The sequence below is a fragment of the Choloepus didactylus genome, chromosome 3 (assembly GCF_015220235.1).
Source record: "Choloepus didactylus isolate mChoDid1 chromosome 3, mChoDid1.pri, whole genome shotgun sequence".
In the NCBI taxonomy this organism is placed as follows: Eukaryota; Metazoa; Chordata; class Mammalia; order Pilosa; family Megalonychidae; genus Choloepus; species Choloepus didactylus.
The window spans coordinates 51,836,365-51,853,872 of NC_051309.1; the positions used below are offsets into that span (position 1 = coordinate 51,836,365).

Below are 17,508 nucleotides of genomic sequence, written 5' to 3' on the forward strand. Positions count from 1 at the left end.
ATGTTCTCCCCCTCTTCCTTCCAAGAGTGTATCTCATAGCCAACGTTGTAGCTAGGTATAGCCATGTGACTAAGTTCTGCCCAAAGGAATGGAAGCACAAGTGATTTGTGCCTTATAGCATTTCAAGAGCATACATCCATTTCCTCATATGGGGGAAATCATGTTTATCTGGAGCAACAATGGAAACCATAAGTCAAAGATAGAACTGTCCAGCTAACTTGGGTCCTTGGATAAATACATGGAGCAAATAATCCACCTACCTTCCCTGTACTGTTAGGTGAAAAAGGAAGAACTTTCCTTGTTCTTAAACTACTGTATTGTTGGATCTTGTTACAACTCCTTAGCCTTTTATTCTAAAACATTTATCATTGCCACTATATAACAAAATGTATCAATACAACAGAATTTCTCAGAATCCTGTACCTTATATTTGAGTATAAAATAGCTACTTCAGATTCAAGGTGACACATTTCTTAGTTAATCCTAGGTATGACTTGATTCTGTAGATTACAGTTCTCAAAGTGTGGTCCCCAGACCAATAGCATCACCATCATCTGAGAGCTTATTAGAAATGCAAATTCTTAGCCCCCACTCCATATATCCAAAATCAGATACTCTGGGGGCAGGACCCAGCAAACCGCATTTTAACAAGTCCCTAAAGTGATTCTGTTGCACACTGAAGTTTGAAAACTACTGCTATAGCCTTATCAATGTGAACAGCCATAGAGCATAATGAGTTCAAGGAGACCCAATGAAATCACGTGTCTATTCCCCTAAATAGTTTCATGTTATAATAGCCATTTGAATTCCCAGCCTAAGCATATATTTTTCAAGAAAGCCCAAGAATACTCTAGCAATACTAGGGGCTCTAGTGTGGCCTGGAATTCAAAAAACCATTAGTACAGACAACAAATTTTTAAATCCTAACAGCATCACAACTTACATATAGCCAAAGCAATGCTAAATTGCAAATTAGGAATCCCTGAATTAAATTATATTTCTAAATACTAAGCCATAACAAGTTAATGTATCAGATTAAAAATAAAACATTGGCAACTATTTGCTACCTGGAGTCTGAATTTAGAAAAGAAAATATATTTTACTAGGGAAAATTCAGGATTTGAAAAGATCAGAATATTAAATTTGAAATAACACATGCTCCTAGTGTCACTTATACAACAAAGACAGGACTATTAAAATAACCATTTATTGCTTGAAATGATCCCTATTTATAATCTTATACAACTTTTTAAATTCCCAGATTTAATTTCCAATGGTTCTTAAACAAATCCAATAAACATATTCCAAAGATTTAGTTAAAATGAAACATTGTTAACAAAAAGTAATACCATGCCTTGATTTTTGTTTTATAGTAATCAAAGACTACCATAGTTATGACTTTGTTGTCACCTCTCCCTCACGCTAAATAGGGTGAGAAACACTTAGATACATGCTAAAGGTCAAAAAATTTAAAGAAAAGATGTACTATTAGTACACAACTGTAAGTCTAAAGGATTATGTCCCAGTATGCTAATGTTGCTGCTATGCAAAATACCGGAAATGGATTGGCTTTTATAAAGGGGGTTTATTAAATTACAAATTTACAGTTCTGAGGCCATAAAAGTGTCCAAACTAAGGCATCAACAAAATGATACCTTCACTGAAGAATGGCCGATGGCGTCCAGAACACCTCTGTCAGCTGGGAAGGCACATGGCTGACGTTTGCTGGTCTTTTGCTCCTGGGTGGCATTTCAAAATGGCTTTCCCCAAAATGTCTCTGGCCTTCTGTCTCTCTTAGCTTCTCTCAGCGCTCTGCTTGGTTTTCCTGGGGCATTTCTCTCTAAGCATCTGGAAGTCCTCTCTTAGATTCTCCGGAGCAAACTCTGAGCTAGCCTCTCAAATGTCTCCAAGAGTCTCCATGTGTCAGTGTCAGTGTCAGCTCTTAGCTTGTTTCCAAAATGTCCTTCTCAGCTGCTCTGAGCTCCTTCTGCTTGTGAGCTCATTTATAGGACTCTAGTGATTAAACCAAGACCCACCCTGAATAGGTGGGGTCCATATCTCCATGGCAATAATTTAATCAAAAGTTTCACCCACAGTTGATTGAGTCACATCTGCATGGAAACACTCAATCAAAAGATTCCAACCTAATCAAAACTAATACATCTGCCTCAACAAGACTGCATTAAAGAATATGGCTTTTGGGGGGGACATAATATATCCAAACTGGCACATTCCACATGACCCCAAAAAGATATTCTTTCCAAATACAAAATATATTCATCCCATCACAATATCACAAATATTTAAATCATTTCAGTAATAATAGGTAAGCAGAAGATCTTATCGAAATCAATTACAGGCATGGTCTGCCCTAGGGCAAAATTCCCCTCTGGCTGTGAACCTGTGAAACTTGGAACAAGTTATCTGCTCCCAATAGACAATGGAGGGGCAGTCATAGGATAAATATTTCCATTGCCATAGGGAGAAACTGAAAGGAAAACAGGGTTCACAGACCAAAACAGTTCCTAAAACCTTCAGGGCAAACACCACTAGATTTCAAAGTCTGAGAGTCATTTATCAAATGATGTTTTATTCTTGGGGCTTGAGTGAGCCCGAGTCCAACCCTTTCTGAGGGACTTTGCAGCAGCCCTTTTCTCTCAAAATGCTGGGGTGAGTGCTCCAACATATCCATGCAATGGGGAGACCACCTTCTCGGCCCCACCCTCCTCAAACATTGGGACACCACCCGGACTCTGCCTTTCCAGGGCAAAGGCTGTCTCCTCTCCGAATAGTGAGGTGGTGGCCAGGCTCTCCCCAATCCCTGGAGAATGCGTTCCAACCTTTCTGAGGCCTGGGGTGACAGCACTCTTCCTGAGCATCGAGGCTGAGTGCCTGCCCTCTGTCTCTGGGACAAACTCACCTTTTCCACGTTTGTGGGTTACTGTGCTCTCCTTGCCCAAGATTTCTTGGCTTCAGACCTTGGCCTCCACAGTTCTGCCTTTAAAGTCATCCTTTCTATCGATTTGCTCCTTCTCCACCTCCTCCAGTCCAGACTGACAGTGGTTCCATTTATACAGTTCTCGCAAAAAATTTGTAGGCTTCGTATGAAGCACATAGGTGTCAAGTCTTCAGACAATAGGATTTTCCACAAATCCTTTCTGGATAACTCCATCTCCAATCCTGGCTTGTATTGAAATGGCTGGCTGGTTCCAGGTTTCATTAAATCCTCATGTGGGGCTGTAGCCTTTGGGGTTTCACTTTTTGGAAGCCCAGAGTTTTCCAGGCCATCAATTTCTGGTTTCTTTGAACCCAAGAGTTCATTTCTTGGCTTAAACCTCTCCTCTCACATTTTACTATAAGCTGCAAGGAGAACTCAAGCTGCACTTTCAATATTTAGCTTGGAGATCTCCTCAGCAAAGTATCCGAGCTCATTACTTTCAAATTCTGCCCTCCATCCAACATCAGGACACAATTTTACCAAATTCTCTGCCACTTAAAAGCAAGGATCACCTTTCTTCCAGTTTGTAATGATACATTCAACATTTCTATTCAAGGCCTCATCAGAAATATCTTTAGAGTCCATATTTCTACCAACATTCTCTTCAAAGCAGTCTAGGCCTTTCCTATCAAGCTCCTCAAAGTTCTTCCAGAATTTTCCCCTTATCCACTTAAAAAGTCATTCCAACATGTTTGGTATTTGCAAACTCAGCAGTAGAACACCACTCCTAGTTCCAAAATCTGTTCCGGTTTGCTAACGTTGCTGTTATGCAAAATACCGGAAATGGATTGGCTTTTATAAAGGGGGTTTATTAAGTTATAAATTTATGTTCTGAGGCCACAAAAGTGTCCAAACTAAGGCATCAACAAGATGATACCTTCACTGAAGAATGGCTGATGGCATCCAGAACACTTCTGTCAGCTAGGAAGGCACGTGGCTGGCGTCTGCTGGTCCTTTGCTCCTGGGTGGCATTTCAAAATGGCTTCCTCCAAAATGTCTGTGGCCTTCTGTCTCTCTTAGCTTCTCTCAGCGCTCTGCTTGGTTTACCTGGGGCATTGCTCTCTAAGCATCTGGAAGTCCTCTCTTAGATTCTCCAGAGCAAACTCTGGGCTAGCCTCTCCAGTGTCTCCAAATATCTCCACATGTCAGCATCAGTGTCAGCTCTTAGCTTGTTTCCAAAATGTCCTTCTCAGCTGCTCTGAGCTCCGTCTGTTTGTGAGCTCTTTTAAAGGACTCTAGTGATTAAATCAAGACCCGCCCTGAATGGGCGGAGTCCATATCTCCATGGGAATGATTTAATCGAACGTTTCACCCATAGTTGATTGAGTCACATCTGCATGGAAACACTCAGTCAAAAGATTCCAACCTGTTCAACACTAATATGTCTGCCCCCACAAGATTGCATTAAAGAGTATGGCTTTTAGGGGGACATAATATATCCAAACTGGCACAGATTACTTTTTAATGTCTACCCAAAACAAATCAATGTCACTGCCCCACTCCCAACTACATAAAAGGAAGCATCTCCATTAGTAGACTGCCAGGATAAATCACTAGTGAGTTTTTATCTTTTCATTCTGAACAATTTTCTTTCTGAACCACTTTTGACATTTTTAGTATGAATACAATGCATAACACAAATTTATTTATGAATGCTTTAAACTTTATTATACTTTAAGATAATAATAAACTTTAAACATTCAATAATATGAATGGTACCAGCACTAAATGCCACAATGATACTGTACAGAGTTATCCTTTCTGATATTTTCAAAATGCCGTGGATGTGAATGTCTATCCTCCCACCCTACCCCCACAGATATACACATGCAAACATACACACACAGACATACCTATTTTTTCAATAACTTACTATGGATTTACTCTGTAACTGCCTAAGACCCACACGGTTCTTGACCGATTTATATTTCAAGTTGAAACCACAGTTTGGTGGGTAAACATTATCTCAGTACTTTTTTGTATAAAGTAGAACACTATCTTTAACACTGCTTTTATTTTTTTAAGCTTCAAATGGCCATTCCTAGTTCTAACATCCCCAAAGTTCATAAAGAGATATGTATCTATCCTAACCATGTATGTTACATTTTTCAATCATATTTTCTTTCTGGACCCCCATTTCTAATTCAAAAAAAGACCTGAATTAGGATGACCAAACAAGAAAAGAGGAAATACAAGAGGAACAATACCCAAAGAATACAACATAAAAGGTTATATTAAAGCTTACCTCTTTAGGGCACTGATTTTTGCAACAACTGAGGAGGTGCTTTTCATTTACATCAGCTGTTGTTATTTTTCTAAAAGTAGAAGACGAAGTTTTGATAATGTTCAATCCAAAGGCCATTTGGATTTTATGTAATAATACCACAAAGTTTTTATGCTGGCTCTACCATGGCATAACCTTTCTAAAAATAGTTCACAAGTTCAATTATAGCCATAAAACTATTTTACTTATTTCAGTTTATCTCAAGAAGTATATTAATTGTCTCTACTGCAACAACTATCTTCAAATTACTTAACTACAGCCAGCCATTTATGTACTACCAATAAATCAAATGGCAAAAGGGCAATCACTGCAAAAAGGAAGTACAAAACACACACAAAATATCATCCATGCCTGGCCTCTGTCTAGTAGCATGTACTAGCTTTCACTAAAGATCAATCACTATAACTCAGAGATTCTTAAAACTACAAATAAAAAGTTAACAACTACTGGTTTAATATGTTACTTCAAGTTAAATAACTTAGGCTATTCAGTGGGAAAGGCAGCAAGCTTATCAGAAAAGCTTTCTTCCTGTTGTTTTCGGGGAAGCTATCAATGTTAGATATTAATTCATTTTGGGTCAGAAATAGACTCAGTTTGTGCTTTTATATGATTTTATATCTGACTGAAGTGGGAAATCCAGAAGTCACAAACACCAAAGAATAAAACTGTTTTCTAATAGATAGTTGAAAAGAACCACAATAGACAACCACTGCATAAGTCAGTAATTACTGACAATCTAAAACTTCTATCATGCTTATCTCACTTTTCTCTTCCCCATCATCTTTCTTCTCCTTGCCTTTATTCTCTATTTTCATAGTTTTCCTATTTTCCTTCACTAGGCATACTTGTGAAAATGTAAGTTTAGCTTCACCACTGTCAATTAAAACCATTATTTTAAATATGCATGTTGAATTAGCTATAAATGCACTATAAGATATCCATTTGAACTTCTCTTGGCAAAATTTTATGCAATAATACCACAGAGTTTTTATGCTGGCTGTATTACAAGTTGTTGGATATTTTTCATTCTTACAAGTACGCTGCTCACCTCTGAACTTAGAGTTGATAGCATTTTTATAATAGATATAAGATAATTTTTTTAGAACTGTCTCTCTCATATCTAATTTCTAGAGAAGAAATTTACAAGAAGCAGAAAAGGACTAAAAGGAAGATTCTTTGTGAAAAAATTAACTGAATTTAAAATGAAATGACCAGAACAAATACTAAGACTGAAGAATTCTTCATAAAAGCATTCACTTAATTAAGTATTTTAGAAAAGGAAAAAGGAATTTTGGGTAGCTGGGGTAGTGGATGCCACCCTAATGCAGAAATATCCACAAATCACCCTCAAAAAAAACACACAGCTCATTAGTAACAAAATCACTCAAATCTCATGATTTAAGCATAACTAGAAGATAGATTTCTACAAACTTCAAATTACCTATAAGTAGAAAAATAAATACCAATTTCTAGCAGAGCTATTTCTTAAACTGCCACTGCAAGTCTTTAGAGAGCTAGGGAAGTTCCGGAAAAATTACATAGGAATGAGAATAGAGGACTGAGCTAAAAAAAAATCACACCAGAAACAGAAAGTTCATCCTAAGTGTGAAAATAACGAAAATGTCCTGGTAGATCAGAGCACTGACTAAAGGGAAGGGACTGTAGAAAGTGCACAAAACTTGGGAAGCCAGTCTCAGAAAGGCAACAGTTCTGGGAAAGAAAAAGGTAAAAAGAAAAAGGTGACACCCTTTAGAGACTTCATGATGAAAGGGGTACTGGGGAGCAGGAGGAAGAAATTCAGGATCCTGCAAGATCAAAGAAAACAATAGCAAAAGAAGGATACTTAGCCCATCTTCCCACCACCACCCTAAAAAGTCAATTATTGAGAGAGTTCTGGAGGCGGGGCAAGATGGCAGGCTGGTGAGCTGTATGTTTTAGTTACTCCTCCAGGAAAGTAGGTAGAAAGCCAGGAACTGCGTGGACTGGACACCACAGAGCAATCTGACTCTGGGCATACTTCATACAACACTCATGAAAACGTGGAACTGCTGAGATCAGCGAAATCTGTAAGTTTTTGTAGCCAGGGGACCCGCGCCCCTCCCTGCCAGGCTCAGTCCTGTGAGAGGAGGGGCTGTCAGCTCCGGGAAGGAGAAGGGAGAACTGCAGTGGCAGCCCTTATCGGAAACTCATTCTGCTGATCCAAACTCCAACCATAGATAGACGGAGACCAGACACCAGAGAATCTGAGAGCAGCCAGCCCAGCAGAGAGGAGACAGGCATAGAAAAAAACAACACGAAAAACTCCAAAATAAAAGCGGAGGATTTTTGGAGTTCTGGTGAACATAGAAAGGGGGAGGGCAGAGCTCAGGCCCGAGCTCAGGCCCGAGCTCAGGCCCGAGCTCAGGCCCTGAGGCGCATATGCAAATCCCGAAGAAAAGCTGATCTCTCTGCCCTGTGGACCTTTCCTTAATGGCCCTGGTTGCTTTGTCTCTTAGCATTTCAATAACCCATTAGATCTCTGAGGAGGGCCCTTTTTTTTTTTTTTTTAATCCTTTTTTCTTTTTCTAAAACAATTACTCTAAGAAGCCCAATACAGAAAGCTTCAAAGACTTACAATTTGGGCAGGTCAAGTCAAGAGCAGAACTAGGAGAGCTCTGAGACAAAAGGCAATAATCCAGTGGCTGAGAAAATTCACTAAACACCACAACTTCCCAAGAAAAGGGGGGGTGTCCGCTCACAGCCATCATCCTGGTGGACAGGAAACACTCCTGCCCATCGCCAGCCCCATAGCCCAGAACCGCCCCAGACAACCCAGTGTGACGGAAGTGCTTCAAATAACAGGCACACACCACAAAACTGGGCGTGGACATTAGCCTTCCCTGCAACCTCAGCTGATTGTCCCAGAGTTGGGAAGGTGGAGCAGTGTGAATTAACAAAGCCCCATTCAGCCATCATTTCAGCAGACTGGGAGCCTCCCTACACAGCCCAGCAGCCCAGAACTGCCCTGGGGGGATGGCACTCACCTGTGACATAGCACAGTCATCCCTCAACAGAGGACCCGGGGTGCACAGCCTGGAAGAGGGGCCCACTTGCAAGTCTCAGGAGCCATACGCCAATACCAAGGACTTGTGGGTCAGTGGCAGAGACAAACTATGGCAGGACTGAACTGAAGGATTAGACTATTGCAGCAGCTTTAAAACTCTAGGATCACCAGGGAGATTTGATTGTTAGAGCAACCCCCTCCCCCGACTGCCCAGAAACACGCCCCATATACAGGGCAGGCAACACCAACTACACACGCAAGCTTGGTACACCAATTGGACCGCACAAGACTCACTCCCCCACTCACCAAAAAGGCTAAGCAGGGGAGAACTGGCTTGTGGAGAACAGGTGGCTCGTGGACGCCACCTGCTGGTTACTTAGAGAAAGTGTACTCCACGAAGCTGTAGATCTGATAAATTAGAGATAAGGACTTCAATTGGTCTACAAATCCTAAAAGAACCTTATCAAGTTCAGCAAATGCCACGAGGCCAAAAACAACAGAAAATTATAAAGCATATGAAAAAACCAGACGATATGGATAACCCAAGCCCAAGCACCCAAATCAAAAGACCAGAAGAGACACAGCACCTAGAGCAGCCACTCAAAGAACTAAAGATGAACAATGAGACCATAGTACGGGAGACAAAGGAAATCAAGAAGACCCTAGAAGAGCATAAAGAAGACATTGCAAGACTAAATAAAAAAATGGATGATCTTATGGAAATTAAAGAAACTGCTGACCAAATTAAAAAGATTCTGGACACTCATAGTACAAGACTAGAGGAAGCTGAACAACGAATCAGTGACCTCGAACATGACACAATGGAAAATGAAAGCATAAAAGAAAGAATGGGGAAAAAAATTGAAAAAATCGAAATGGACCTCAGGGATATGATAGATAATATGAAACGTCCAAATATAAGACTCATTGGTGTCCCAGAAGGGGAAGAAAAGGGTAAAGGTCTAGGAAGAGTATTCAAAGAAATTGTTGCGGAAACTTCCCAAATCTTCTAAACAACATAAATACACAAATTCTAAATGCTCAGCGAACTCCAAATAGAATAAATCCAAATAAACCCACTCCGAGACATATACTGATCACACTGTCAAACACAGAAGAGAAGGAGCAAGTTCTGAAAGCAGCAAGAGAAAAGCAATTCACCACATACAAAGGAAACAGCATAAGACTAAGTAGTGACTACTCAGCAGCCACCATGGAGGTGAGAAGGCAGTGGCAAGATATATTTAAAATTCTGACTGAGAAAAATTTCCAGCCAAGAATACTTTATCCAGCAAAGCTCTCCTTCAAATTTGAGGGAGAGCTTAAATTTTTCACAGAGAAACAAATGCTGAGAGAATTTGCTAACAAGAGACCTGCCCTACTGGAGATACTCAAGGGAGCCCTACAGACAGAGAAACAAAGAAAGGACAGAGAGACTTGGAGAAAGGTTCAGTACTAAAGAGATTCGGTATGGGTACAATAAAGGATATTAATAGACAGAGGGGAAAAATATGACAAACATAAAACAAAGGATAAGATGGCTGATTCAAGAAATGCCTTCACGGTTATACCGTTGAATGTAAATGGATTAAACTCCCCAATTAAAAGATATAGATTTGCAGAATTGATCAAAAAAAATGAACCATCAATATGTTGCATACAAGAAACTCATCTTAGACACAGGGATACAAAGAAACTGAAAGTGAAAGGATGGAAAAAAATATTTCATGCAAGCTACAGCCAAAAGAAAGCAGGTGTAGCAATATTAATCTCAGATAAAATAGACTTCAAATGCAGGGATGTTTTGAGAGACAAAGAAGGCCACTACATACTAATAAAAGGGGCAATTCAGCAAGAAGAAATAACAATCGTAAATGTCTATGCACCCAATCAAGGTGCCACAAAATACATGAGAGAAAACTGGCAAAACTAAAGGAAGCAATTGATGTTTCCACAATAATTGTGGGAGACTTCAACACATCACTCTCTCCTATAGATAGATCAACCAGACAGAAGACCAATAAGGAAACTGAAAACCTAAACAATCTGATAAATGAATTAGATTAACAGACATATACAGGACATTACATCCCAAATCACCAGGATACACATACTTTTCTAGTGCTCACGGAACTTTCTCCAGAATAGATCATATGCTGGGACATAAAACAAGCCTCAATAAATTTAAAAAGATTGAAATTATTCAAAGCACATTCTCTGACCACAATGGAATACAATTAGAAGTCAATAACCATCAGAGACTTAGAAAATTCACAAATACCTGGAGGTTAAACAACACACTCCTAAACAATCAGTGGGTTAAAGAAGAAATAGCAAGAGAAATTGCTAAATATATAGAGACGAATGAAAATGAGAACACAACATACCAAAACCTATGGGATGCAGCAAAAGCAGTGCTAAGGGGGAAATTTATAGCACTAAACGCATTATTAAAAAGGAAGAAAGAGCCAAAATCAAAGAACTAATGGATCAACTGAAGAAGCTAGAAAATGAACAGCAAACCAATCCTAAACCAAGTACAAGAAAAGAAATAACAAGGATTAAAGCAGAAATAAATGACATAGACAACAAAAAAACAATAGAGAGGATAAATATCACCAAAAGTTGGTTCTTTGAGAAGATCAACAAGATTGACAAGCCCCTAGCTAGACTGACAAAATCAAAAAGACAGAAGACCCATATAAACAAAATAATGAATGGAAAAGGTGACATAACTGCAGATCCTGAAGAAATTAAAAAAAATATAAGAGGATACTATGAACAACTGTATGCCAACAAGCTGGATAATGTAGAGGAAATGGACAATTTCCTGGAAACATATGAACAACCTAGACTGACCAGAGAAGAAATAGAAGACCTCAACCAACCCATCACAAGCAAAGAGATCCAATCAGTCATCAAAAATCTAGCCACAAATAAATGCCCAGGGCCAGATGGCTTCACAGGGGAATTCTACCAAACTTTCCAGAAAGAACTGACACCAATCTTACTCAAACTCTTTCAAAACATGGAAGAAAATGGAACACTACCTAACTCATTTTATGAAGCTAACATCAATCTAATACCAAAACCAGGCAAAGATGCTACAAAAAAGGAAAACTACTGGCCAATCTCCCTAATGAATATAGATGCAAAAATCCTCAACAAAATACTTGCAAATTGAATCCAAAGACACATTAAAAAAATCATACACCATGACCAAGTGGGGTTTATTCCAGGCATGCAAGGATGGTTCAACATAAGAAAATCAATCAATGTATTACAACACATTAACAAGTCAAAAGTGAAAAAGCAATTGATCATCTCAATAGATGCTGAAAAAAGCATTTGACAAAATCCAACATCCGTTTTTGATAAAAACACTTCAAAAGGTAGGAATTGAAGGAAACTTCCTCAACATGATAAAGAGCATATATGAAAAAACCCACAACTAGCATAGTACTCAATGGTGAAGACTGAAAGCCTTCCCTCTAAGATCAGGAAACAAGACAAGGATGCCCGCTGTCAACCACTGTTATTCAACATTGTGCTGGAAGTGCTAGCCAGGGCAATCCGGCAAGACAAAGAAATAAAAGGCATCCAAATTGGAAAAGAAGAAGTAAAACTGTCATTGTTTGCAGATGATATGATCTTATATCTAGAAAACCCCTGAGAAATAGACGATACAGCTACTAGAGCTAATAAACAACTTTAGCAAAGTAGCGGGATACAAGATTAATGCACATAAGTCAGTAATGTTTCTATATGCTAGAAATGAACAAACTGAAGAGACACTCAAGAAAAACATACCATTTTCAATAGCAACTAAAAAAAATCAAGTACCTAGGAATAAACTTAAACCAAAGATGTAAAAGACCTATACAAGAAAACTACATAACTCTACTAAAAAAAATAGAAGGGGACCTTAAAAGATGGAAAAATATTCCATGTTCATGGATAGGAAGACTAAATGTCATTAAGATGTCAATTCTACCCAAACTCATCTACAGATTCAATGCAATCCCAATCAAAATTCCAACAACCTACTTTGCAGACTTGGAAAAGCTAGTTATCAAATTTATTTGGAAAGGGAAGATGCCTCGAATTGCTAAAGACACTCTAAAAAAGAAAAACGAAGTGGGAGGACTTACACTCCCTGACTTTGAAGCTTATTATAAAGCCACAGTTGCCAAAACAGCATGGTACTGGCACAAAGACAGACATATAGATCAATGGAATCGAATTGAGAATTCAGAGATAGACCCTCAGATCTATGCCCGACTGATCTTTGATAAGGCCCCCAAAGTCACTGAACTGAGTCATAATGGTCTTTTCAACAAATGGGGCTGGGAGAGTTGGATATCCATATCCAAAAGAATGAAAGAGGACCCCTACCTCACCCCCTACACAAAAATTAACTCAAAATGGACCAAAGATCTCAATATAAAAGAAAGTGCCATAAAACTCCTAGAAGATAATGTAGGAAAACATCTTCAAGACCTTGTATTAGGCGGCCACTTCCTAGACTTTACACCCAAAGCACAAGCAACAAAAGAGAAAATAGATAAATGGGAACTCCTCAAGCTTAGAAGTTTCTGCACCTCAAAGGAATTTCTCAAAAAGGTAAAGAGGCAGCCAACTCAATGGGAAAAAATTTTTGGAAACCACGTATCTGACAAAAGACTGATATCTTGCATATATAAAGAAATCCTACAACTCAATGACAACAGTACAGTCAGCCCAATTATAAAATGGGCAAAAGATATGAAAAGACAGTTCTCTGAAGAGGAAATACAAATGGCCAAGAAACACATGAAAAAATGTTCAGCTTCACTAGCTATTAGAGAGATGCAAATTAAGACCACAATGAGATACCATCTAACACCGGTTAGAATGGTTGCCATTAAACAAACAGGAAGCTACAAATGCTGGAGGGGATGTGGAGAAATTGGAACTCTTATTCATTGTTGGTGGGACTGTATAATGGTTCAGCCACTCTGGAAGTCAGTCTGGCAGTTCCTTAGAAAACTAGATATAGAGTTGCCATTCGATCCAGCGATTGCACTTCTCGGTATATACCCGGAAGATCGGAAAGCAGTGACACGAACAGATATCTGCACGCCAATGTACATAGCAGCATTATTCACAATTGCCAAGAGATGGAAACAACCCAAATGTCCTTCAACAGATGAGTGGATAAATAAAATGTGGTATATACACACGATGGAATACTACGCGGCAGTAAGAAGGAACGATCTCGTGAAACATATGACAACATGGATGAACCTTGAAGACATAATGCTGAGCGAAATAAGCCAGGCACAAAAAGAGAAATATTATATGCTACCACTAATGTGAACTTTGAAAAATGTAAAACAAATGGTTTATAATGTAGAATGTAGGGGAACTAGCAATAGAGAGCAATTAAGGAAGGGGGAACAATAATCCAAGAAGAGCAGATGGGCTGTTTGGCGTTCTGGGGATGCCCAGGAATGACTATGGTGTGTTGATTTCTGATGGATATAGTAGGAGCAAGTTCACAGAAATGTTGCTATATTATGTAACTTTCTTGGGGTAAAGTAGGAACATGTTGAAAGTTAAGCAGTTATCTTAGGTTAGTTGTCTTTTTCTTACTCCCTTGTTATGGTCTCTTTGAAATGTTCTTTTATTGTATGTTTGTTTTCTTTTTAACTTTTTTTTCATACAGTTGATTTAAAAAGAAGGGAAAGTTAAAAAAAAAAGAAAAACAAGGAAAAAAAAAAAAGATGTAGTGCCCCCTTGAGGAGCCTGTGGAGAATGCAGGGGTATTCGCCTACCCCACCTCCATGGTTGCTAACATGACCACAGACATAGGGGACTGGTCGTTTGATGGGTTGAGCCCTCTACCACAGGTTTTACCCTTGGGAAGATGGTTGCTGCAAAGGAGAGGCTAGGCCTCCCTATGGTTGTGCCTAAGAGCCTCCTCCCGAATGCCTCTTTGTTGCTCAGATGTGGCCCTGTCTCTCTAGCTAAGCCAACTGGAAAGGTGAAATCACTGCCCTCCCCCCTACGTGGAATCAGACACCCAGGGGAGTGAATCTCCCTGGCAACGTGGAATATGACTCCCGGAGAGGAATGCAGACCTGGCATCGTGGGACGGAGAACATCTTCTTGACCAAAAGGGGGATGTGAAAGGAAATGAAATAAGCTTCAGTGGCAGAGAGATTCCAAAAGGAGCTGAGAGGTCACTCTGGTGGGCACTCTTATGCACACTTTAGACAACCCTTTTTAGGTTCTAAAGAATTGGGGTAGCTGGTGGTGGATACCTGAAACTATCAAACTGCAACCCAGAACCCATGAATCTCGAAGACAGTTGTATAAAAATGTAGCTTATGAGGGGGTGACAATGGGATTGGGAAAGCCATAAGGACCACACTCCACTTTGTCTAGTTTATTGGATGGATGAGTAGAAAAATAGGGGAAGGAAACAAACAGACAAAGGTACCCAGTGTTCTTTTTTACTTCAATTGCTCTTTTTCACTCTAATTATTATTCCTGTTATTTTTGTGTGTGTGCTAATGAAGGTGTCAGGGATTGATTTGGGTGATGAATGTACCACTATGTAATGGTACTGTAAACAATCGAAAGTACGATTTGTTTTGTATGACTGCGTGGTATGTGAATATATCTCAATAAAATGAAGATTAAAAAAATAAATAAATAAATAAATAGAGTTCTGCATGTTGAAAGGAAAGGACAATAGACAATAGATTGAAGCTGCATGGAGAAATAAGGATCTCCAGTGAAGATAATAACATGGGCATATATAAATGCCAGTACTATTTTATTTTTGGGTGGTAACCCCAGTTTTTCCCTTCCTACAGGATTTTAAAGGCAATGAATAAAATGTAATGATAAATCAATTGTTTTAGACTCATGATGTATGAACATGTATTTTGTGACAAGAACCACATAAAGGTGGGGGGATGGAGGGGCATAGGAACATAGTTTGTATATACTATTGAAGTTAAGTTGGTATCAAAGCAAATGAAATTATTATAGATTTAGGATGTTAAATTTAAGACCCATGGTAACTATAAAGAAAATATCAGATAATATGCAAGTTCATAGGGAAAGAAATTAGAGTACTGGTTGCCAGGGAAGGGAGGCAGGGGGGAATGGGAAGTTAATGCATAATTGCATAATAGTATAGGGATTCTGCTTGTGGAGATAGGAAAGTATTAGTGACAGAAGATGGTGAAGGTACTTCAGTATCATGAGTGTGATTAAACCCATTGAATAGTATGCTGGGAAGCAGTTGAGATGGGAATGTTTACATTGTATATATGTTCCTACAATTAAAAAAAGAAAGAGCAACTAAGGAGATAGTGATAGTTAAAAGCTATACAAGATCTTGGATGGGATCTAGCAAGGGAGGAGAAAAGGCTCAAAGGGATATTATTGGGACATATGAAAATTTGGAATATAGACAGACTGTAAGCTTTATATCTATGGTAAATTTCTTGAACTCGATAACTCCTTTTAAGATGGTTACATAGTGAATACCCTTGTTTTTATAAAATGTACATGGCAGTATTGAGTGTTCAAGGAATATTTTGTATACAATCTATACCCAAGAGTTCATAAAATGGATAGATAAACAGATGGATAGACAGACAGATAGACCGACAGACAGACAGAGACAGATAATAGATAGATAGATGTAAAGATAGATAGATAGATAGATAAAGATAGATAGATAGAATGATACCACAAGTGTGGCAAAATATTAAAATTGGTGGATCTGGGTATCTGGGAAGGGAGGTAGGGAGTTCTCTCTATGGGGTGTGAATTATTTTTGTAATTGTCCGGTAAGTTTGAAACTATTTCAAAATAAAAAGTTAAAAAAAATTTTAAACAAAAAAAAAAAGTCAATTATTTAAGAAACTGTATTTGGCTACACTGACAGAACAGAGGGACTGTCAACTAGAAATCTTGTAAACAACCCCAAACCACAAACAGAGATGTAAGTAACCTTCATCTAATAAAAAAGCTACTATAAGAAATAAACAGAAAATGATCAAAAATGTTTTAGCTGATGAAAATGTACCCAACCCCAAAAAATTACAAAGAAGAAAACTGTAATACAATATTCTAAACTGAATTAAATATCCTTAAAGAAGCATTTGGAGATATGAAAAAACACCTGTGTAGAAAATAGTTAAAAGACCAGGCCTAAATGCTATCCGTTGAAAGGTCAGCTTACAAGGTCAGCCCCTGGCTGGCATCTGGGAACTTGGATTTCTGGAGGGTTCCCACCATTCCCAGACTGATAAGAGTGTCTCACTATGACTAAACTGTTTGTATAAACTATATGGTTATGCTGAACACCTACTTTCCTCCTAGAAGTCTGGCATTTGGTATATGCCAGGCCGAGCCTGCCTATCTGACCAGCCCCCAACAAAAACCTTGGATGCTGAGTCTCTAGTAAGCGTTTCTGGTTGGCAATAATTCATATTTGTTTTCACAACTCTTTGCAGAGGAATTAAGAATGTCCTATGTGACTCCACTGTGAGAGGACTCTGGAAGCTTGTGCCTCATTTCCTCCCAACATTGCCCCATGTGCCTTTTCCTTTTACTGGTTGTACTTTGTATCCTTTTGCTATAATAAATCATAACTCTGAGTGCAACTATATGCTGAGTCCTGAGAGTCTTTCTAGTGAGTTACTAAATTCTTGAGGACCTCAAACACAATCTTAAATTCAAAAATCAAAAACTAAGATGATACATGGAAGATACGGGGACAAGAAGAAATGAAGGATTGACTGAATTAAGGAAAGAAATCTTCAAAAAAGATAAAATCATACCACAATAAATACTAAATTAAAAGGTGCTCATGAAGGAACACATTTATGGAAAAACATAATAGAATAAAAATTTAATAAGGGTCCCCTGAAGGGAGGCAGGAAAACAACCAAGATAATAAAAATAAGATAAAGAAAAAAAGGATAAAAAAAGAATGAGGTAGAAATGGAATACAGAAAAAGAAAATCCAACAAAAATAAAACGGTGTCCCTGAAGAAAACAAAACAAAAAATGGAACAAAACTAATATATTAAACTACAATCCCCAAAAATATAATTACTGAATCTACATATTGAAAGGGCTCACTAGGTACCTGGGAAAATTTACCCAGTGTTTAAC

At 38.6% G+C, this 17,508-nt stretch overlaps 1 protein-coding gene across 6 annotated transcripts in view; it reads right to left on the reverse strand.

Moving 5' to 3' along the window:
• NFXL1 (nuclear transcription factor, X-box binding like 1) overlaps positions 1-17,508 on the reverse strand; it is a 110,164-nt gene that overhangs the window by 17,133 nt on the left and 75,523 nt on the right. For all 6 annotated transcript variants that reach the window (XR_005215855.1, XM_037829742.1, XM_037829746.1 and 3 more), the window contains one exon: positions 5,244-5,313. Coding sequence is in view for 5 of the 6 variants with exons in the window: in XM_037829742.1 (XP_037685670.1) it covers positions 5,244-5,313 (70 nt within the window). In the remaining variant the exon portion in view is untranslated. The remainder of the gene's footprint in view (positions 1-5,243; positions 5,314-17,508) is intronic.